Source organism: Centruroides sculpturatus, unplaced genomic scaffold (genome assembly GCF_000671375.1).
Source record: "Centruroides sculpturatus isolate CEXI.00-Female unplaced genomic scaffold, Cexi_2.0 scaffold58, whole genome shotgun sequence".
Taxonomy (NCBI): Eukaryota; Metazoa; Arthropoda; class Arachnida; order Scorpiones; family Buthidae; genus Centruroides; species Centruroides sculpturatus.
Window position 1 is genome coordinate 591,377 of NW_019384407.1, and position 23,986 is coordinate 615,362.

At 30.3% G+C, this 23,986-nt stretch overlaps 2 protein-coding genes across 3 annotated transcripts in view; both read right to left on the reverse strand.

Annotated features, from left to right (window-relative positions):
- The window catches only part of LOC111618895 (CLK4-associating serine/arginine rich protein-like), a 71,542-nt gene that overhangs the window by 10,612 nt on the left and 36,944 nt on the right, over positions 1–23,986 (reverse strand). Inside the window, exons 11-18 of the mRNA XM_023360521.1 lie at positions 21,530–21,773; positions 12,326–12,522; positions 11,244–11,549; positions 10,887–11,165; positions 10,386–10,500; positions 2,966–3,162; positions 1,884–2,189; positions 1,527–1,805 (exon numbers count right to left, since the gene is read on the reverse strand). Coding sequence (XP_023216289.1) covers positions 1,527–1,805; positions 1,884–2,189; positions 2,966–3,162; positions 10,386–10,500; positions 10,887–11,165; positions 11,244–11,549; positions 12,326–12,522; positions 21,530–21,773 — 1,923 coding nt within the window. The remainder of the gene's footprint in view (positions 1–1,526; positions 1,806–1,883; positions 2,190–2,965; positions 3,163–10,385; positions 10,501–10,886; positions 11,166–11,243; positions 11,550–12,325; positions 12,523–21,529; positions 21,774–23,986) is intronic.
- On the reverse strand, positions 10,867–11,728 carry LOC111618922 (serine/arginine-rich splicing factor 2-like). Of its 2 annotated transcripts, none has more exons than XM_023360551.1 (2): positions 11,256–11,728; positions 10,867–11,090 (listed from the first exon to the last, which is right to left on the reverse strand). In XM_023360551.1, exons 1-2 carry the CDS (start codon positions 11,504–11,506, stop codon positions 10,883–10,885), a joined length of 459 nt encoding a protein of 152 aa, XP_023216319.1. In that variant the 5' UTR covers positions 11,507–11,728; the 3' UTR covers positions 10,867–10,882. The 2 variants fall into 2 exon arrangements, with proteins under 2 accessions (XP_023216319.1, XP_023216318.1); XM_023360550.1 differs by having other exon boundaries at positions 10,868–11,165; positions 11,244–11,728.

Consider the following 23,986-nt stretch of genomic DNA (forward strand, 5'->3'; position numbering starts at 1 on the left):
ATGGCACTCCTCTCTGCCATTATGGCTGTTAAACTTAACCCCATCCAAGATAAAAATGCCTCTGAAAGTAAGTTCTAGTTGACACACTCTCGTTCATTTCCAATTATTTTTTTAAAATTTTGTTATTAATGGAAAAGATTAGTGTGAATTGGATTTTGGTCAGGAAGACACTTTTTCAAATAAAATGATGCCAAGTGAAGAACTCTTACAAGTATGAGAGAAAAACGAAAAACTACATTTGATTAATGGTCGTATATTAATTTTCATGTAGAAATGAATACATAATTATAAAGATATTTGCTCAAAACATGTTTTATATTGAAAATTTTGGGGTCTTAAATTAATAAAGCTTATGAAAAAAAATTTATTTGCTTCTTTATTTTCCCTATTTATCTGTTTAAAAACGATTTTTTTTACAGCAAATATTTCACTAGTTACAATTAGTATTATTATTATTATATATTGTACCAGTATATTGAGTAATTTATACTAATTGACCCATCTTTTAGTCTGTTCTATTTGCAATCAATAATAAAAGAAAAGTTATATATTTTCAAGACATTTTTTTTAATCTATTAAATCCACAGTTTATTGTATTAATTTATTAAATTCACCTTTCTAGATGAATTTAATAAATTAATACAGCCAGCCAAATTCAGCCAGAAAAAATTAAAATCAAAGTTTCTACCAAAAATTCTTCAAAAATAGTTATTGCTTTATTTATAAAATGATACATTTCCCTTCTGAAATGAAATATGCCAGAACTCATATGTAATAAAAACAAAATCGTCATCATAAAAAAAAATAAAAAACACTGAAAGTAATTATATGTAACTATTAAGAACTCAAACAATGCAATTTATCATACAGGGTGTATGAGAAAGATCTGTATTATGAAATTTCATTTAAAAACAAAATAGTTTATCAAAATGTAATTTGTGGTAAAAGAAAGGTTAACTCAAAAAGTTTTTTTAGTACAAAAACTAATACAGAAGCTAAAGTTGTTTTGCATACATTCAGTGAACCTCAACATGTGCTCCTTTAGCTGCATGAAGAATGTCCAATCGATAACTGATTTGTTGCCAAGCGTTGTTTAGCATTTTCTGTGAAACATTAGAGATTGCAAGATCTATCCTTTCTCTAAAAATCAGTAACATTACATTACATAACCACACAAAAACATACCCATTGATCACCATGGCCAATCCATCATCCAGGAAACACAATGTAAAGCAAATTATTGATATATAAGGAAACTGTGCAGTGACAGGATGCACTGTCCTGCTGAAACAGTGCCTGGCAGGAAATCAGATTTATTGGACATTCTTCATGCAACTAAAAGAGTACTTGTTGAGGTTCAATGTGCTCCTTTATTGCATACTGAACCTCAACAATTACACCGTCAATGCATGTAAAACAACTCCAGCTTTTGTATTAATAAAAAAAAAAAAACTAAAAACCTTTTTGTAAACTAAATAAATAAAGACTAAATTCTAGTGTTAATTATTTTTTAAAAAGACACTTACTTTGAAGGTACTTCCGCTGGAGGTTTCACCGAAGTTTTTTCTTCTTCATCTGCACTTCTATCGGATGGATCTGAACTTGAACGAGAAAGACTATGCCTATAATAAGATTTAATAGGTGGTGGAGGTAAGTTAGGTGGAGATCGAGATTGACTTTTTTTCTCCTCTGGTGACACCGATCGTGATCGTGAACGAGAATAATGTTTAGTTCTAGGCCAAGATTTGGATCGTGACCTAGATCGTGATCTTGACCTTGACCATGAACGTGATCGTGACCTTGACCTTTAATACCAATTCGCAAATTATTTTCCATATTTAACACTGTTATTATAGACATTAAAACTATTTAATAGTAATTACCTAGAATTATATGTTCTAGAATGAGTCCTGTAGCTTCGATCGTAATTTCTCCGAGCCATACTTTTACTAATGGTAGACGATCTAGATCTAGACCGAGAAGATGACCGAGACGAACTCGAATGAGAATGCTCTCTTCTACGCGACTGATGTTTCTGCAATCTGTGTGTTTTTTTTCCATGATCTGAGCCGCAAGACGACCTCGAGCTTGAAGACGAGTAGTGACGTGATTTTAAATGCTCTTGTAAATGCTGTTTCCCTTTCATAAGAGAATTTCCAGGGGTTCCTGTTGTACGAGTTTTCTTTGAACTGTACCAAAAACAGAACTGAATTAATTATGTGGCTATGTTCCAAAACTAGTAGTAATTCAAAACACATTAAAACTGATTATGTTTGCAAAAGTATATATTTATATATGCACATTTTGTATAAATTTTGATTAAACATTGAATTTTTTAATATAAGGTTAAAAATATATATTTGCTATTAAAATTTTATTCCAAAAAAATAAACCAAAAATTTAAGCCCATATTAATTTTATAATTTTGCTTAAAATTATATTTAAAAAATTTTAATTTATAAAATAATTCTAAGCTATTTAGACTAAAGATTTAAATTTTATTAAAAATAACTTATTTAGGGGCATGTTAAGTTTTGTTTCGTGAATTTAAGAACAGATAGATTCAACTCAAAATTTAAATAAATTTACATTTCATTACACTTAATCACTGTGAAAGTAATAATCCCAAAACATGCTCTTTTTAATTTTTCTCTTGAAAAAATGGCATTCCGCAACACTAGCAAATAATTTTTTCGGGTTTCTTTGATATAAATGATTTTTGAAATAATACAAATTATTCTCTCAGATTTATGAAATCTGGATGTAAAATTTTAAATTTTTAAAGAAAAACATCCAAATCTCTCTTGTTGTGTACCAACCACAATGATATCAATGTCTTTTGCATCGGAAATTAACTTCAGGAGCACCGAAGACAGGGGTCAGAATAAGGAGTTTCTAGACGTGTAAGTAAAAAGGGATTGCAGCCACAGTTCTACAAGTAAAGAAGCAGTTTCCATCTACCGACCGAAGTGTCTTCTCTGATAATTTGCCACCAAGATTCTTTGTCTGTAATTGCTGTGATGTCTGTTTCTTTGTCAAATCTGCAGTAGTTTCTTCGTCTGATCCAACTCCAAAACTTGTTATGAATGTGATGTGCTCTCCTTCAACTGGAGACGGCGATCTTGATCGCGATGTCGAATGTGTTCTAGAAAAAAGAAAACACTAATTTAAAATATTTAAAAATTTTAAACAATATATTTTAATTTTTCTGACTTTACAATATTTGATTACAAATAACTGTTAAAATTTATCTTAACAATAAATTATTCATTACATTTAAATTATATGTATAAAATTTCATAAGTTAAATTATTTCTCTAATCATACATTTTCAATGAAATTAAACAATCATTAACTATATTTTTATCTAAAAATTTATAAAGTTCAATAACAAATACACTCTGTACTCAGATTACACAGATTTATGAAGATCAAGCTGACTTGTCTTTGTGTAATGACTTCTTTAGTCATCATCCCAATCTTATCAGCCATGCCCATGAATGTGAGGAAAGATGAGCTGTGTAGCTACACAGCTCACTTTTCCTCACATTCATGGGCAGGGCTGATAAGACGGGGATGAAGTTAACACATCAAACTAAACCAAACATTTAATTTTTATGATAAACAACAAAATCCAAAGGATAAAATTCTGCAAATAGTATTGAAAAAATAACATTTACTGATTTGTGAATCATATCCTGTCTTATTAAAATAAATGAAACAAAGATATGGAAAAAATGAATAAAATTTTAAAGTCAATTATATACATCAAATGATAGGGACTTGAGAGTCAACCACTCTATTTCTAACTTCTATAGAGACTAATGCACATCAAAATAAATAATCAGCATTTAAATAGTCCTCTGCAGAGTCATTTTATAAAGTAAACAAATTACTGCAAACTTATTAGTCTTCAAGGTATAAGTTGAATCTTATGCTTTCAGTCAATAGCGGCATTACTGAGTTAAAACTTATTCTATCCAATAGAAAATAATTACATTGTTCCAGTAGACATGTCTAATTACATTGATTAAAACATAGATCGACATATTAAAAAAGAATGGAACAATAACAAAAGCACAGTATATATATAGGGTGTAACTGAACTCTGTGCCAATAGGAATATATTCTAGGGTTTAAAAAACAAACCAAACATCCTTTATAAAGGTTTACAAAATCAGCTTAGTTTTTTGAGATATGGCTTGCCAAATCATTGATCAGAAGCCAATTTTAAACCTCCTGCCAAAAAAGACACTGTTGCTTGTTTTCCACTCTAGAACTTGTTTTAATACAAGTATCAAACATCTACCTAAGGACAAAAATATTGGCAAAAAATTCAGCTACACTCTGTATATGCTGTTATCGATTTCAATAAAATCGTACTGGCAGATGCATATATCTGCTTCCACAAATGATTTTTCACATTTGCTAAAGACATTTTTAGTGTCTGTCTGTATATAGCAATGCAACACGTGGGCAACCTGCCAAGGGATAATGCCTTCCAGGACTTTCTATGGAAAACTGGCCCCTATTTTGGTGTTACAAACGTGAAAACAACCCTGAAAACTCCATGTTGCGAAGCTGTTGACAAGGCACAAATACATCACTGAACACTGGTAATCGGTCGTGTTATCCACTCGGCCACAGGTGGACCTGACACTTAAGACTAGAAAAACTAACTGCAAATTACAAAATTGACAGATAAGCCACAAAATTCATATACAGTGGTGCCTCGTATAACGTACGCCTCGAATAACAGACGCTGCGAATAACGGATTTTCTGGTTGACCATTACGTGACTCGAGCAACGGACTTGCTGTGAACAATGGACTTTCCGTTCAGCAGTTACGTGAGACAAACAATGGACTTTTATCGAACAAGTGNTGCATAAAATAATAATTTTCATTAAACAATATATCACCATCACTCCTACTTATATATCTTTGTTCTCTGTTATGTCTTTCTGATTATCCAAAGGGATTTATTGAATTATGTTAGCTACTGTACACTTTGATAATATAATAGTATACTATATATCACATATAGTTTTTGCTTCATTTTATCATCAGAATATGGTAAGATTTTTACGCCACTTTACTATATACATAAAAATAATAATTATATAAATTATTATATCACTATCAGCTTATTTTCTAAATTTGCTTTATGTTTGAGAATAAATTTTTGAAAATGAGGAGCGCTATAATTTATTAATATGTACAAATGTTTTCAGCTTATTTCAGTTTCTGGTTTAATTGTTACATTTGAAAGCTTTTAGAGGATTTTTCCTCTGCTATATAACTGCCAGGAAAGTAATAATGCATTTTTTACATTACATTATCTTGATACCTATAACAGACACCACTTTTACCCTTTTGTTATTTATCCTCTATTTATGCATAACAATTTTGTTATTTGACAGTTCCTGTTAGATTTTTTAAATTTAAAAACTTTTTGCTATAAATACAAATTAAATCTCATTTTACATTTAATATAAAATTAATCATAATAGTATTTTCAATGTTTTTAAAAAATATAAGTTTTGGCTTCATAATGTTGCCTCATGGACTGTGAAGTATTATTCACTATTTATAAAATTAAATTATTACAATTTTTTTTATTTGGAAAAATTCTTTTTTAATGTAAATGTAAGATCAAGTTATAAAATTGTTGAAAAACTACCTACAAAGATAAAACTAAAAAACTTAACCCATTTAAAAATGTTATCATTTCAGAAAAAAATTGTTAAAATTTTATAATGATAATGTGATTATCACACTTCCAAAAATTATTCAAATAGCAGAGTCCTCTTATGATGTGCTCTACATGTGCTAGAATTATTTATAGCTTTATAAACAGTGAGACTGATTTATGGTAACAGAACAAACTAAAATCATGATATAATGTTAGAGCAAGCAAAGCAAATCTGGTGTAAGTGAAATCTGTTAATAAATTTCTCGAATTCTTAAGATAGGTCCACAGATTTGGTATTCACCGTTTTCCACTCCTTGTTGGTATACTGTGACAAATTAAAGGGGACAAACAGGCAATTATTCAGCAATTGGCAAATACAGAGTGCGTGGAGTTGGCTTTAACATCATTGATAATTTTGTTTTTGGTCACACAATAAAAAAAAACCTACTTTAATTATGAATTTTCAAAATTAAGATAATCAGTGAATGAAATTTGTTGAAAAAAATAGTAGTTGGCACTAAAACAGCTGCTGATTGCAAACTACTAACTTTTCATTCAATGGAAATACTTATATATTCATTTCATCTTTATTTTGCAAAATTTTAGTGTAATCAAGAATTCATAATGGTACATAAGTATATTTTGAATCTATCTTCCTATGCAATCTGTAAGTCCTAAATTACATCATCAAGAATAATCTTGATGATGTAATTTAAAATTACTGTATTTTAGAATCTTAAAATATTAAATTTAACAAGAGTTTCAATTTTTTTAAAGTAAAAAAATAAATAAATGAAAATAATAAATTGTAGATTTTTAAAGACATAGTAAGAAGAAAGTAAACTTTATATTCAACAAATATTTTTCCAATACTTTTCATAAATAAAACATTTTTCTCCCTGTTGTCCAGCTTGTATTAACTGAGATAATTGGCATCTCAATCAATTCAGATAAAATATACAATAAAAGTTTGATTATCAATTAATTAATAAATTTCTATACCTTCTAAATTTTGTATTCCATAAATATTGTGATATTTTTCAAAATAAAAATCTGGAAAGTTTAAAGTATTTCACTATATATACGAGAATATGATACTGTTGAGAGTAGCTTTATCTCAATTTTCTGCAGAGTAATCATTCTGGGAAATTCTCAAACAACTTATCATTAAATTAAAGGCTGTTATACACATTACAGAAATCCTCAAAGGATGTACTTAACAGACGAAAAAAAATCGGATATAACTGGCTGGATCGAACATAGTAATTTACAAAACTTATTAAAATATTTCCCAACGTATAAAGAATTATTTTTATTTAAAGGTGGATAGATAGAAAAAAAAATCACGGTTAATCCTCAAAGGATTTCCGTAACGTGTATAACAGCCTTAATATGCCTCAATGTCCATAATTTATTATAATCTTATTTCGTCCACAAGTACGTATTTTCTGTTAACAGGACTTATAAGTCCTGTTAATAGAAAATATGTACTAACGGATGAAGTAAGATTATAACTTATCATCATCCTTAATATAATAAAATTTATATTGAGCATCATAACTTGATAATAAATATAAAATAATGACAGGCACCATCAACTATACAGCACATTTTATATATTTTTTTTTAGAGTAACAAATAATAAATATTTAGCTGTAAATTAAGATATTTTTAAAACTGTTTTTATTTCTTTGTGTAACTTAAAGCACATTTTAAATGATATTTTATCTATCATCTTTCATCAAAATTAATTATATCAATTTTTGATGAACTGATATTGTATAAACAATATTGGGAGAATGAAAATTCTACAACACAACATAAAGATTATTTAGTTTACAAATGCATGGTCTAATATTATGAAGACAAGCACATTTGTTGTAATGAATATACAATGGTTTTAATTATTTGGCAGTATTTTGTTAATTATAATTAACACACACTATTAAAACTTTTCAAACAAACACTAATTTAAAAGTATGTGGTGTCTTAAAATATTAAAAAAAACCAATTTATTTCTAAACAATCAGAATCTAAATTCTATCAAACAAAAATTAATTGTTTACATAGAACAGTGTGAATGATTTATTATGAATGCAATAATCTATAAAACAAATTGCAAATACAGTGTTTTCTTGATACTAATGCACACCTCTTTTGGACTTTTTTTTAGGGAAAAGAGGTATACACATTAGAATCAAGTACAAAGTCAACTTAATGCAGCCTTGTTCACATAATTTACTCTTCACTCAGTTTGGCAATTTGCATGTATTACAATATTAGTATAATCATGGTACATGTCCTTCCATTACTTTGGTTTTAATTTTGATTTGAAATGGTTTGGCAGTCTGTTGAACTACAAGCCAAAGCAAACAATGTTCAGCAGATAAATCTCCTATAAAGTTGTGTTGATAAACACATACAGATATTTCAGCATGATACTATGTATCTGGCAAACTTTATGCATGTGCATACTGATGTGTAATCTTGCTATTAAAACACTGGTCGTATGGTGATTGACTATGATTTTGTATTGGTCTATAGATTCTCTGTAAGTGATAATGGAGTCATAATAAATACATTCGAAAATGTGTTTGTCACTGTTTAAATGCATAAAATTTTGTGGCTGCATTTACAACATAGGGTGTGCATTACATTTACAAGTTAACTTTGTTTGGATATTGACATTTTAAAATTGAGTGTGCATTAGAATCAAGTGTAATTAGAATTAAATGTAATAGTTAAATTTTGCACAATACATAAGTACAGTAGGCCCTTTTTCAACAGACTAATTGTGGAGGTGTTCACTATTGCAGAAAGTCTTAAACTGAACATGCTTTAAGAACATTCCGTAATAATGCAATATACATGTTATATTTTTTAATTTTATTTCATCTTTGTTAATTAAAGAGCCAGTATTATTACTATATGGTATGAATAAAATCAATTACAAACAGTACAAAATATACTATGGCAAAATCTATTTCCAATTCATTATGATACTTGTGTATGAATTATAATTATGTTTCATACATAATTTTGAAGCTTATTTAATATAGATTAGACCTATTGCATCCATTTTACTGTTAATTTAAAATAAATAAAAACAAATAAACCAGCAACAAGTTGCTTAACTTTCCTGACAACATATATTTTAGTGACACCATCTGTTTTTATATTTTTAGCTAAAATATGATAAAGCTTTTTGCTATTTTATAATATTAAAAAGCTTATTTTCATGGTAGGAATGAGTTTTATAAAAAATTGTAAATGCTAATAACGAGTAAAATTGTCATGAAGTCCAATCCCACTGGAGATACACATGATCACCTTTATCTCCCCAATCCCTCAAACAGCAAAATTTAATAGCATCAACCCCCCAATAAACAAGCCTCCCTGCAAAATTTCAGAAATTTTTGACAAAAAGGCAGAGGAGTTAAGCTTCAAACAGGGGAAACAAAATTGTGTCCTCAACATACACTAACATCCATCCATACATACAGAAATCGCTCCCCATTTTTTTCTGCATTTCTCAACATTTCAAGGTGTCCTAAGTCCAAAAATGTAAAATTCATGGGGGGGCATTTTTTTGACTGATTGCCATACTTTCCCTCCATTATAAACAGCCAGGAAAGTAAAAATACATCCAAGTTTGCTCTTTCTTCAATGGCACTCCTCTCTGCCATTATGGCTGTTAAACTTAACCCCATCCAAGATAAAAATGCCTCTGAAAGTAAGTTCTAGTTGACACACTCTCGTTCATTTCCAATTATTTTTTTAAAATTTTGTTATTAATGGAAAAGATTAGTGTGAATTGGATTTTGGTCAGGAAGACACTTTTTCAAATAAAATGATGCCAAGTGAAGAACTCTTACAAGTATGAGAGAAAAACGAAAAACTACATTTGATTAATGGTCGTATATTAATTTTCATGTAGAAATGAATACATAATTATAAAGATATTTGCTCAAAACATGTTTTATATTGAAAATTTTGGGGTCTTAAATTAATAAAGCTTATGAAAAAAAATTTATTTGCTTCTTTATTTTCCCTATTTATCTGTTTAAAAACGATTTTTTTTACAGCAAATATTTCACTAGTTACAATTAGTATTATTATTATTATATATTGTACCAGTATATTGAGTAATTTATACTAATTGACCCATCTTTTAGTCTGTTCTATTTGCAATCAATAATAAAAGAAAAGTTATATATTTTCAAGACATTTTTTTTAATCTATTAAATCCACAGTTTATTGTATTAATTTATTAAATTCACCTTTCTAGATGAATTTAATAAATTAATACAGCCAGCCAAATTCAGCCAGAAAAAATTAAAATCAAAGTTTCTACCAAAAATTCTTCAAAAATAGTTATTGCTTTATTTATAAAATGATACATTTCCCTTCTGAAATGAAATATGCCAGAACTCATATGTAATAAAAACAAAATCGTCATCATAAAAAAAAATAAAAAACACTGAAAGTAATTATATGTAACTATTAAGAACTCAAACAATGCAATTTATCATACAGGGTGTATGAGAAAGATCTGTATTATGAAATTTCATTTAAAAACAAAATAGTTTATCAAAATGTAATTTGTGGTAAAAGAAAGGTTAACTCAAAAAGTTTTTTTAGTACAAAAACTAATACAGAAGCTAAAGTTGTTTTGCATACATTCAGTGAACCTCAACATGTGCTCCTTTAGCTGCATGAAGAATGTCCAATCGATAACTGATTTGTTGCCAAGCGTTGTTTAGCATTTTCTGTGAAACATTAGAGATTGCAAGATCTATCCTTTCTCTAAAAATCAGTAACATTACATTACATAACCACACAAAAACATACCCATTGATCACCATGGCCAATCCATCATCCAGGAAACACAATGTAAAGCAAATTATTGATATATAAGGAAACTGTGCAGTGACAGGATGCACTGTCCTGCTGAAACAGTGCCTGGCAGGAAATCAGATTTATTGGACATTCTTCATGCAACTAAAAGAGTACTTGTTGAGGTTCAATGTGCTCCTTTATTGCATACTGAACCTCAACAATTACACCGTCAATGCATGTAAAACAACTCCAGCTTTTGTATTAATAAAAAAAAAAAAACTAAAAACCTTTTTGTAAACTAAATAAATAAAGACTAAATTCTAGTGTTAATTATTTTTTAAAAAGACACTTACTTTGAAGGTACTTCCGCTGGAGGTTTCACCGAAGTTTTTTCTTCTTCATCTGCACTTCTATCGGATGGATCTGAACTTGAACGAGAAAGACTATGCCTATAATAAGATTTAATAGGTGGTGGAGGTAAGTTAGGTGGAGATCGAGATTGACTTTTTTTCTCCTCTGGTGACACCGATCGTGATCGTGAACGAGAATAATGTTTAGTTCTAGGCCAAGATTTGGATCGTGACCTAGATCGTGATCTTGACCTTGACCATGAACGTGATCGTGACCTTGACCTTTAATACCAATTCGCAAATTATTTTCCATATTTAACACTGTTATTATAGACATTAAAACTATTTAATAGTAATTACCTAGAATTATATGTTCTAGAATGAGTCCTGTAGCTTCGATCGTAATTTCTCCGAGCCATACTTTTACTAATGGTAGACGATCTAGATCTAGACCGAGAAGATGACCGAGACGAACTCGAATGAGAATGCTCTCTTCTACGCGACTGATGTTTCTGCAATCTGTGTGTTTTTTTCCCATGATCTGAGCCGCAAGACGACCTCGAGCTTGAAGACGAGTAGTGACGTGATTTTAAATGCTCTTGTAAATGCTGTTTCCCTTTCATAAGAGAATTTCCAGGGGTTCCTGTTGTACGAGTTTTCTTTGAACTGTACCAAAAACAGAACTGAATTAATTATGTGGCTATGTTCCAAAACTAGTAGTAATTCAAAACACATTAAAACTGATTATGTTTGCAAAAGTATATATTTATATATGCACATTTTGTATAAATTTTGATTAAACATTGAATTTTTTAATATAAGGTTAAAAATATATATTTGCTATTAAAATTTTATTCCAAAAAAATAAACCAAAAATTTAAGCCCATATTAATTTTATAATTTTGCTTAAAATTATATTTAAAAAATTTTAATTTATAAAATAATTCTAAGCTATTTAGACTAAAGATTTAAATTTTATTAAAAATAACTTATTTAGGGGCATGTTAAGTTTTGTTTCGTGAATTTAAGAACAGATAGATTCAACTCAAAATTTAAATAAATTTACATTTCATTACACTTAATCACTGTGAAAGTAATAATCCCAAAACATGCTCTTTTTAATTTTTCTCTTGAAAAAATGGCATTCCGCAACACTAGCAAATAATTTTTTCGGGTTTCTTTGATATAAATGATTTTTGAAATAATACAAATTATTCTCTCAGATTTATGAAATCTGGATGTAAAATTTTAAATTTTTAAAGAAAAACATCCAAATCTCTCTTGTTGTGTACCAACCACAATGATATCAATGTCTTTTGCATCGGAAATTAACTTCAGGAGCACCGAAGACAGGGGTCAGAATAAGGAGTTTCTAGACGTGTAAGTAAAAAGGGATTGCAGCCACAGTTCTACAAGTAAAGAAGCAGTTTCCATCTACCGACCGAAGTGTCTTCTCTGATAATTTGCCACCAAGATTCTTTGTCTGTAATTGCTGTGATGTCTGTTTCTTTGTCAAATCTGCAGTAGTTTCTTCGTCTGATCCAACTCCAAAACTTGTTATGAATGTGATGTGCTCTCCTTCAACTGGAGACGGCGATCTTGATCGCGATGTCGAATGTGTTCTAGAAAAAAGAAAACACTAATTTAAAATATTTAAAAATTTTAAACAATATATTTTAATTTTTCTGACTTTACAATATTTGATTACAAATAACTGTTAAAATTTATCTTAACAATAAATTATTCATTACATTTAAATTATATGTATAAAATTTCATAAGTTAAATTATTTCTCTAATCATACATTTTCAATGAAATTAAACAATCATTAACTATATTTTTATCTAAAAATTTATAAAGTTCAATAACAAATACACTCTGTACTCAGATTACACAGATTTATGAAGATCAAGCTGACTTGTCTTTGTGTAATGACTTCTTTAGTCATCATCCCAATCTTATCAGCCATGCCCATGAATGTGAGGAAAGATGAGCTGTGTAGCTACACAGCTCACTTTTCCTCACATTCATGGGCAGGGCTGATAAGACGGGGATGAAGTTAACACATCAAACTAAACCAAACATTTAATTTTTATGATAAACAACAAAATCCAAAGGATAAAATTCTGCAAATAGTATTGAAAAAATAACATTTACTGATTTGTGAATCATATCCTGTCTTATTAAAATAAATGAAACAAAGATATGGAAAAAATGAATAAAATTTTAAAGTCAATTATATACATCAAATGATAGGGACTTGAGAGTCAACCACTCTATTTCTAACTTCTATAGAGACTAATGCACATCAAAATAAATAATCAGCATTTAAATAGTCCTCTGCAGAGTCATTTTATAAAGTAAACAAATTACTGCAAACTTATTAGTCTTCAAGGTATAAGTTGAATCTTATGCTTTCAGTCAATAGCGGCATTACTGAGTTAAAACTTATTCTATCCAATAGAAAATAATTACATTGTTCCAGTAGACATGTCTAATTACATTGATTAAAACATAGATCGACATATTAAAAAAGAATGGAACAATAACAAAAGCACAGTATATATATAGGGTGTAACTGAACTCTGTGCCAATAGGAATATATTCTAGGGTTTAAAAAACAAACCAAACATCCTTTATAAAGGTTTACAAAATCAGCTTAGTTTTTTGAGATATGGCTTGCCAAATCATTGATCAGAAGCCAATTTTAAACCTCCTGCCAAAAAAGACACTGTTGCTTGTTTTCCACTCTAGAACTTGTTTTAATACAAGTATCAAACATCTACCTAAGGACAAAAATATTGGCAAAAAATTCAGCTACACTCTGTATATGCTGTTATCGATTTCAATAAAATCGTACTGGCAGATGCATATATCTGCTTCCACAAATGATTTTTCACATTTGCTAAAGACATTTTTAGTGTCTGTCTGTATATAGCAATGCAACACGTGGGCAACCTGCCAAGGGATAATGCCTTCCAGGACTTTCTATGGAAAACTGGCCCCTATTTTGGTGTTACAAACGTGAAAACAACCCTGAAAACTCCATGTTGCGAAGCTGTTGACAAGGCACAAATACATCACTGAACACTGGTAATCGGTCGTGTTATCCACTCGGCCACAGGTGGACCTGACACTTAAGACTAGAAAAACTAACTGCAAATTACAAAATTGACAGATAAGCCACAAAATTCATATACAGTGGTGCCTCGTATAACGTACGCCTCGAATAACAGACGCTGCGAATAACGGATTTTCTGGTTGACCATTACGTGACTCGAGCAACGGACTTGCTGCGAACAATGGACTTTCCGTTCAGCAGTTACGTGAGACAAACAATGGACTTTTATCGAACAAGTGCGAATGATGTTTCCACTCTTTTGCCGTTTCCAATGACAATCTGCTATTTTTAGGATATATTAGTGTTATTAGAATGTATTATTAGTATATCTGAAGTAGAAATGTAATGTAATATATGTTGATGATTTAAATAAACATTAAATGTAATGTAATACAGTATATGTTGACGATTCAAATAAACGAAATGTAATTGCGTAGATGCTGAGGTGGCGGGACGAAAAGAGGTTGTAAAAAACAAACAGAGCGAGAGTAGCTCGTAGAAGTGTTTAGTGATCTTAATTAATAAAGAATTATTCGTATCATATAATCTGGCAAGTTAAGTCATTTATAATGCATCATGGCTTCTAAAAAAACAGAAAGGTGATTTCAATTGAAACAAAGCAAGAAATCATCAGGAGTAAAAGTTGACAAAACTTTCTTGTCGAATGGGGAGAGGTTCAGGAGTTTACCAACACTCATTATCCAAACAGAGCTGAGGCCAACAGGATCAATGATCTCTACGATGACACCTTTGTCCGTCATTTCCGACAGGTGTTAAAGAAGAAAGAGAAACAGACCACCTTGGTCATGTTTTTCAAGAAGCCAGCGGGCAAAAAACAAAGGATGGAACAAGAGAAGTTGACCCTGCAAGTTCCGGTAGCCTCTCCTGAATCTGACTCCGATTAAAAAACAATAAAAAAAGACCCGCTGCAATGTGTAAAAAGTCTGTATCTGTATGAATGTGTAAAGAAAGTGTTCTTCCACCTCCTCCTCACATCATCTGACTACCCGGCATAATTGGTGTCTGCTCCATTTTCATTTTTTATGGTACAGTACGGTTATTTTATGCTGCGGAACGAATTATATGTTTTAACATGTATTTCTATGGGAAAATGCGTTTCGTATAACGGACGTGCACCTGGAACGGATTAAGTACGTTGTACGAGGCACCACTGTATATAATTTTAATAAAATTCTATTTGATGAAAATTAATTAGTTTCAAGCTATTTAAAGTAATATGAAAAATATATAACATATACATCATCCCATTCAATTACCATTGCGAAATGAATTGCCAGATTATTTACCAGACTGTAATAAGGCTAATTTAATGATTACATATAAAGCAATTTGGCTATAGCTTTTTCCCAGAATATTCTAAATTTAAATTACATCACAATGCACTTAAGTTTAGTAACGTTTTGCACCAGTACAGTACATCATACTTTTCCTGTTAACAATGAAGTCATGCCAGTCATGTAACTTTGTTCAGGAGAAAATTTCTGAACCGAAATAATGTGACTTTTGGCCCAAAGCAGAAGTTTGTATATAGTTAATTGGGGTCTCCTGCCCCTAAATTTTCCATATCTGATTTTGACTTTCATCTATCTAACATTGTTCTCAAGATTAAGGAAGGACAGACAGTGGGAATTTATAAATTACAATTTTTTTCAAATTGCAGCCCAATTAAAAATTAAATTCACAGTAGAATCATGTATTGCTGATAACCATTGTAATTGTACTGCTAAGAGATAACCAGGGATAACAGAAACTGCAAATAATCATTTATGGACTGTGATTTATGTGACTGCTTGCTTATAACAACAGATACTTAACATCTACACATTCTGCATCTCACTGTATCAATATATCATTTTATTCATTACTATATCAGTATATCATTAAATTCATGACCGCTGCCTACTGGACAAAACTTCATCTCGAATTATTTAATAATAACATCTTATACAACAGATATGGGCAAAAATCATCAAATTTAGACAAAAACCTCATCTCATGTAAAGATTGTCTTAAGTGCTGAAATATTGAAGAAAAAAATTAAAGCTAAAATACTAATGTATTTATAATATTTTTCAGATCAACCTTTACAAAAAAGTGTATAACGCAAGCCTTCACTTAATGCTATTGACAGGTTCTTGGAAATTATACATTGTTTTTGCTTAATGTCACAACGAGATTATTTTACAATAGGCTAAATAATGTATACAAACATAATTTGGTTACTATTGGTTATTGGATCATTTTTGCAACCTTTGGCATTTATTTTCCATCTTGTACAATCGGTTTTACTGTTTGCAGAAAAAATTCACAACAAGAATTGTAAATGGTTACAAATGTAATCTTATCTTTCCTTGACAAAGTTATAATAAAATGACATTAAGTGAGGACTTGCTGTATAGTATTTTTTTTATTGCTGAAGAGAAATAAAGATACTTTGACAATAGCAACTTAAGACAAGACTAAAAATAATGATTAAATACACCAATTATATAATATTGGATCCTAGTTATAATTTTTATTTTTCTCAATTTGCATATAAAAAAACTCTCATTAATTTTGAATGGTTTTATTTGTTAGGAAACAGTGAAATAATAAGTATGATAACCATGAAAAAATCTAAATTATTTTGTATCAGTCATAAAATTAATGTTGAAAAGAGCAAGTACATAAGAAATTTATCAAGATTTTCCTTTTCATCAGAGATACCTTATCAACAATAATACAAATATTTTCTCTGGAGTCTTATTAAAGAGTATTTATCGGAAGTGACCAAACCTTGTAAGGATAGGAGCAATATATCATTTATCAAAAAATATGCAAGAGCTGCATTCTGTACTGGAATGTTATTTTATATTATAGTTAAAATTAGAGATGCCACGAATAGTGATTTTGCCGAATACCGAATATTCGGCTACGCTCTTGGCCAAAGTGCCAAATGTTTGGCAAAGTATGTGTACATTTCGCAAGTGACAGGTTACAACCTGTCTCATTGCAGTGAGTGCGGTAGCGATGCCGCAGGCACATTTGTTTCATTTGCAAGTAGATCGTGTCATGACATGCGTTATTTGTTCATTGTTACATCAAATTGTGTTACTAATAGTCCTTATTACTAAAAAATATCACTGTTTGTTCGCCAAAAGCTTTACAAAATGGCACCATTTAATAATAAAAAAACCACCTATTTGGGAATATTATGAGATTTGTAGTGAAGATAATAAACTTGCTGTGTGTTTGCTGTGTAACAACAAGATCTCGAGTGGTGGAGAAGAAAAGAAAGCAAGTAAGTAAAATCTTATTACGTATTAATTAAGTGAAACAATTTTAGACATATTTAGTATTTGTAATTTTTTATTTCTTATTTTTTTTTGCCCGGTACTTTATTTCACACACAGTATTTCATTAATAAACTTGATATAAGTCCTATTTTCAAATATACATTTTATTTATTATCTTTGAAATTCAGAGGCTTAAGTGAAGCCAGAATAATACAAGTTTAAGCTAGTACTGTTTGGGAATTCCCTTCTTGATGTCAGATTTTTCATTGTTTAATTATTGTGTTCATTTTTTTGTTTACAGCTACGTCTTTGAAAAACCACCTTAAAAGCAAACATGCCGAGCAGTACACTATGTTAACTGTTGCTCCCTTAGCAAGTGGCAGCAAAAATGATGATACTTTTACTTCTACCGATTCCAAGATACTGGCAGTACCAGGTACATCAGGAAAAAACAGTTAACTCTGAAGGAAACAACTGACAGGAAATTGTTATGGGATATTAATGATCCAAAATCAATAAAATATCATTATTTAATCAGTGAAATGATTGCCTTAGACAATGAACCATTATCACTTCTTGAACAAGTCGACTTTAAAAGGCTTATGGAAAAGGCAGTATCTCAATACAAAATACCTGGTTGCACTTACATGACTGAGAAAATTATTCCTGATATATATAATAGAATTTGCTATAAAATTGAATCTAGTATTTCATGAGCAACAGCAGTATCAGTGACATCTGATATTTGGACATGTCAGCACAATAACCAAAGTTTGAGTTTCACTGCGCATTGGATATCTCCAGAGTTTATTCTTGAACATGGCATTTTAGCGATTAAGCTGTTTTCTGGCTCACATACTGGTACCAATATTGCAAAAGAACTCAATGCTATTGCAGAAAGATGAAATATTCCTCATAGCAAGATCCATTTACTTGTCCATGACAGTGGAGCCAATATGATAAAAAGGTGTACGAGACGCAGAATATGATTCTGCCAATTGTTTTATTCATTCACTGCAACAAGCTGTCAAGAAATTGCTAAAGTCTCAAACGGAAATAACACAGATGGTAGTTGCTGCAAGATGAATTGTTACCCATTTTAACCACTCTGGTATAGCACAAGAAAAGCTGAAATGCATCCGCCAAGAACTTAACTTGCCAAACCACTAACTAGTACAAGATGTAAGCATATGCTGGAATTCTACATATTATTAGAACAAAAGCAAGCTGTATCTTTGTACATAACTGATCACGAGTCTTTAAATAATTTAACACCTTCTCAGTGGGAGCTAATGGAACAATGTATAAAACTCCTCAAACCGTTCGAAGAGATTATGAAAATAACCAGCTCAGGTATTTCCTGCATCTCTGAAGTGATTCCACATGTTGTCACATTGTTGAAATACCTGGGAAAGGAAGAGACTGAAGATAGAACACCAAATTTATTGAGAATGAGATGTTCACTACAAGTTGAGCTTGCAACATGGTTCAACATTGATGAGAATGACAAATATCTGGTTGCCACTTTTCTTGACCCGCGTTTCAAAACCAGTTTCCTGGGATTAGTCAAACGCAAAGAGCAAAACAAAAAATTCTTTTAGAAGCTCTGAAAATTAGTTGTGATGAGTCTACTAGTACTGATGATGATTCTTCTCCACTTCGTAAGAAAAGAAATATCAATGAAAATGATAAAACCATTAAAATACACAACAGTTTCTGGAAGTGTTTTGAGGAAGTTGCTACAGAAAATATGCAAAATGATGAGAATGTGGAGAAGAAAAGTGCTATTGAAAACGTGACTTCATATATATGTAATTTAGAATGTCAGACTTGATGAAGATCAAAAACATTCGCCCACACTTTACTTGCATTAAAATTGTACGGGACTGTTTAAGGCTCCTTGAGGTGTTATGTAATATGAGGTCTTGTAATGTGATATTACTAAAGGTGAGCAACACTTGCTTGAAGATACTAAAACACTAACATTAAAAATTTTTAACTTTAAGAAAGCAATTATATTGCATTAAACTAAGTTTTTTGTATAATTTCTAGACTCATAAAATTAAATGTTTATAAGCTTAAATATGGAAGCAGTGGGTTTATTCTGTTAATGTTGAATTTTTCCATATATCTTGATTTAAAAAAACCAACTTATTTTAACCAACTGAAATATAAATTTATTACTTTTCATTTCATTCAGTCATTAAATGTACCTAATTATCAGATATTAAATAATGTCTTGATTTTTATTGCACAGTAATTATATAAATTATTATATACAATTAAAATTAATTTTTTCCATCAAGACTGGTGCATATCTGGAGAGGATCTTGGAAATCAGACAGAAGAGGAAAAAAAGTGTAAATGCAGATGCTGAAAAGTGCATGCTGTACTACAGTGTAAAGCAGGGGTGTCAAACTCAAACTGCTTAAGTGACAATTTTCTGTCTCAAGTATGACAGCGGGCCAATGTTTTTAGCTATTGTAGCCAAAAATTTTCTAAAAAGTAGCCGACTCAAAAAATTCTTTTAATAACCTGAGATTTCACAATAAAATAAAAAAACACCACCATTTGTACTTTTCCGGCAATAAATTTAGTCATAGAACAAACATTTTTGGCCAATTTACAGGCCAGAAGCAGGTCTGTAAACTGATCCGGAAATAAGGATTGCAAGACTCAAAATACAAGCATAGAGTGTAATTTACTAATATGGACTGTTTATTTTGAAAAAATTGTCCATTTTGAAAAAATTGTCCATTATTTTGAAAAAATTGTCCATTTTTGGAAAAAATTGAGAAAACACATAATTACATACAATTTAATGTGAACTTTTTATTTATAAACAATTCACGCTTAACATTTAAAAATAACCATAAGTTTTGATCAATTGAAAATTTATCAGTAAATGACATTGCATAATCATTGATTTTGAAAGTGGTGTAAGTCCATTTTCTACAGTCTAAGCACTTAGGCTGTCAATAAATTACATGTGCATTTTTCTTGAAATTTTTATTTCCCCTTCTTGTCCCAGTTTGTCCAAGTTTTTGTAACCCCTTTCCCTCTATGGATGTCCAACATAACTCTATCCCCGCTGTTAAAACCTTCATCATTTTATGAATGATAGGTACGATAAGTAGAAATGAAACATACAAGAAACTTCGAAATAAATATAATAAAATGCATACTGTATAAAATTTAATGAAATAAATGGATGTCCACTAATACTCAACCCCTCTTGTCCGACTTGTCTTAACCCCCTCCCTCCCTTTCAGTGTGGATATCATTTAAAGACAGCTGTTTAGAACAGAGGAGTAAAACTAAATATTACCAAAAAATGTACAATTTGATGGAATGGAAAAAAATCCATGTAATGAATCTAAATGAAAAGCAGTGTCTAATGGTAAGCTTATAATAATGATAAACTTATCATAAAATAGTTTAACAATAAGTAAATATTTTTAATGCTGAGAATAAACCATATATAATAACAAGAAATAAAATAGTATTAACAAAAATCAGAATAAAACACAATGTGTTTCAATTGACATTAAGTTTTACATAATAGAAATTTAATGAATTTTATAGTTCAATAATTATGAAAGTGGTGTAAGTGCATTTATGACCCAGAAAGAATATATTAGTTTAGTTAAATTCACATAGAAGTCTTTATGCAATCAACTTACATATTTCTAAAGTCATAGAAACATTGTCAAACTTAGTACACTTTATTTATATTTTTGAATCAACTAAAATGCAAATGTTTAAATNATTAGTTGTGATGAGTCTACTAGTACTGATGATGATTCTTCTCCACTTCGTAAGAAAAGAAATATCAATGAAAATGATAAAACCATTAAAATACATGTTTCGTGAATTTAAGAACAGATAGATTCAACTCAAAATTTAAATAAATTTACATTTCATTACACTTAATCACTGTGAAAGTAATAATCCCAAAACATGCTCTTTTTAATTTTTCTCTTGAAAAAATGGCATTCCGCAACACTAGCAAATAATTTTTTCGGGTTTCTTTGATATAAATGATTTTTGAAATAATACAAATTATTCTCTCAGATTTATGAAATCTGGATGTAAAATTTTAAATTTTTAAAGAAAAACATCCAAATCTCTCTTGTTGTGTACCAACCACAATGATATCAATGTCTTTTGCATCGGAAATTAACTTCAGGAGCACCGAAGACAGGGGTCAGAATAAGGAGTTTCTAGACGTGTAAGTAAAAAGGGATTGCAGCCACAGTTCTACAAGTAAAGAAGCAGTTTCCATCTACCGACCGAAGTGTCTTCTCTGATAATTTGCCACCAAGATTCTTTGTCTGTAATTGCTGTGATGTCTGTTTCTTTGTCAAATCTGCAGTAGTTTCTTCGTCTGATCCAACTCCAAAACTTGTTATGAATGTGATGTGCTCTCCTTCAACTGGAGACGGCGATCTTGATCGCGATGTCGAATGTGTTCTAGAAAAAAGAAAACACTAATTTAAAATATTTAAAAATTTTAAACAATATATTTTAATTTTTCTGACTTTACAATATTTGATTACAAATAACTGTTAAAATTTATCTTAACAATAAATTATTCATTACATTTAAATTATATGTATAAAATTTCATAAGTTAAATTATTTCTCTAATCATACATTTTCAATGAAATTAAACAATCATTAACTATATTTTTATCTAAAAATTTATAAAGTTCAATAACAAATACACTCTGTACTCAGATTACACAGATTTATGAAGATCAAGCTGACTTGTCTTTGTGTAATGACTTCTTTAGTCATCATCCCAATCTTATCAGCCATGCCCATGAATGTGAGGAAAGATGAGCTGTGTAGCTACACAGCTCACTTTTCCTCACATTCATGGGCAGGGCTGATAAGACGGGGATGAAGTTAACACATCAAACTAAACCAAACATTTAATTTTTATGATAAACAACAAAATCCAAAGGATAAAATTCTGCAAATAGTATTGAAAAAATAACATTTACTGATTTGTGAATCATATCCTGTCTTATTAAAATAAATGAAACAAAGATATGGAAAAAATGAATAAAATTTTAAAGTCAATTATATACATCAAATGATAGGGACTTGAGAGTCAACCACTCTATTTCTAACTTCTATAGAGACTAATGCACATCAAAATAAATAATCAGCATTTAAATAGTCCTCTGCAGAGTCATTTTATAAAGTAAACAAATTACTGCAAACTTATTAGTCTTCAAGGTATAAGTTGAATCTTATGCTTTCAGTCAATAGCGGCATTACTGAGTTAAAACTTATTCTATCCAATAGAAAATAATTACATTGTTCCAGTAGACATGTCTAATTACATTGATTAAAACATAGATCGACATATTAAAAAAGAATGGAACAATAACAAAAGCACAGTATATATATAGGGTGTAACTGAACTCTGTGCCAATAGGAATATATTCTAGGGTTTAAAAAACAAACCAAACATCCTTTATAAAGGTTTACAAAATCAGCTTAGTTTTTTGAGATATGGCTTGCCAAATCATTGATCAGAAGCCAATTTTAAACCTCCTGCCAAAAAAGACACTGTTGCTTGTTTTCCACTCTAGAACTTGTTTTAATACAAGTATCAAACATCTACCTAAGGACAAAAATATTGGCAAAAAATTCAGCTACACTCTGTATATGCTGTTATCGATTTCAATAAAATCGTACTGGCAGATGCATATATCTGCTTCCACAAATGATTTTTCACATTTGCTAAAGACATTTTTAGTGTCTGTCTGTATATAGCAATGCAACACGTGGGCAACCTGCCAAGGGATAATGCCTTCCAGGACTTTCTATGGAAAACTGGCCCCTATTTTGGTGTTACAAACGTGAAAACAACCCTGAAAACTCCATGTTGCGAAGCTGTTGACAAGGCACAAATACATCACTGAACACTGGTAATCGGTCGTGTTATCCACTCGGCCACAGGTGGACCTGACACTTAAGACTAGAAAAACTAACTGCAAATTACAAAATTGACAGATAAGCCACAAAATTCATATACAGTGGTGCCTCGTATAACGTACGCCTCGAATAACAGACGCTGCGAATAACGGATTTTCTGGTTGACCATTACGTGACTCGAGCAACGGACTTGCTGCGAACAATGGACTTTCCGTTCAGCAGTTACGTGAGACAAACAATGGACTTTTATCGAACAAGTGCGAATGATGTTTCCACTCTTTTGCCGTTTCCAATGACAATCTGCTATTTTTAGGATATATTAGTGTTATTAGAATGTATTATTAGTATATCTGAAGTAGAAATGTAATGTAATATATGTTGATGATTTAAATAAACATTAAATGTAATGTAATACAGTATATGTTGACGATTCAAATAAACGAAATGTAATTGCGTAGATGCTGAGGTGGCGGGACGAAAAGAGGTTGTAAAAAACAAACAGAGCGAGAGTAGCTCGTAGAAGTGTTTAGTGATCTTAATTAATAAAGAATTATTCGTATCATATAATCTGGCAAGTTAAGTCATTTATAATGCATCATGGCTTCTAAAAAAACAGAAAGGTGATTTCAATTGAAACAAAGCAAGAAATCATCAGGAGTAAAAGTTGACAAAACTTTTCTTGTCGAATGGGGAGAGGTTCAGGAGTTTACCAACACTCATTATCCAAACAGAGCT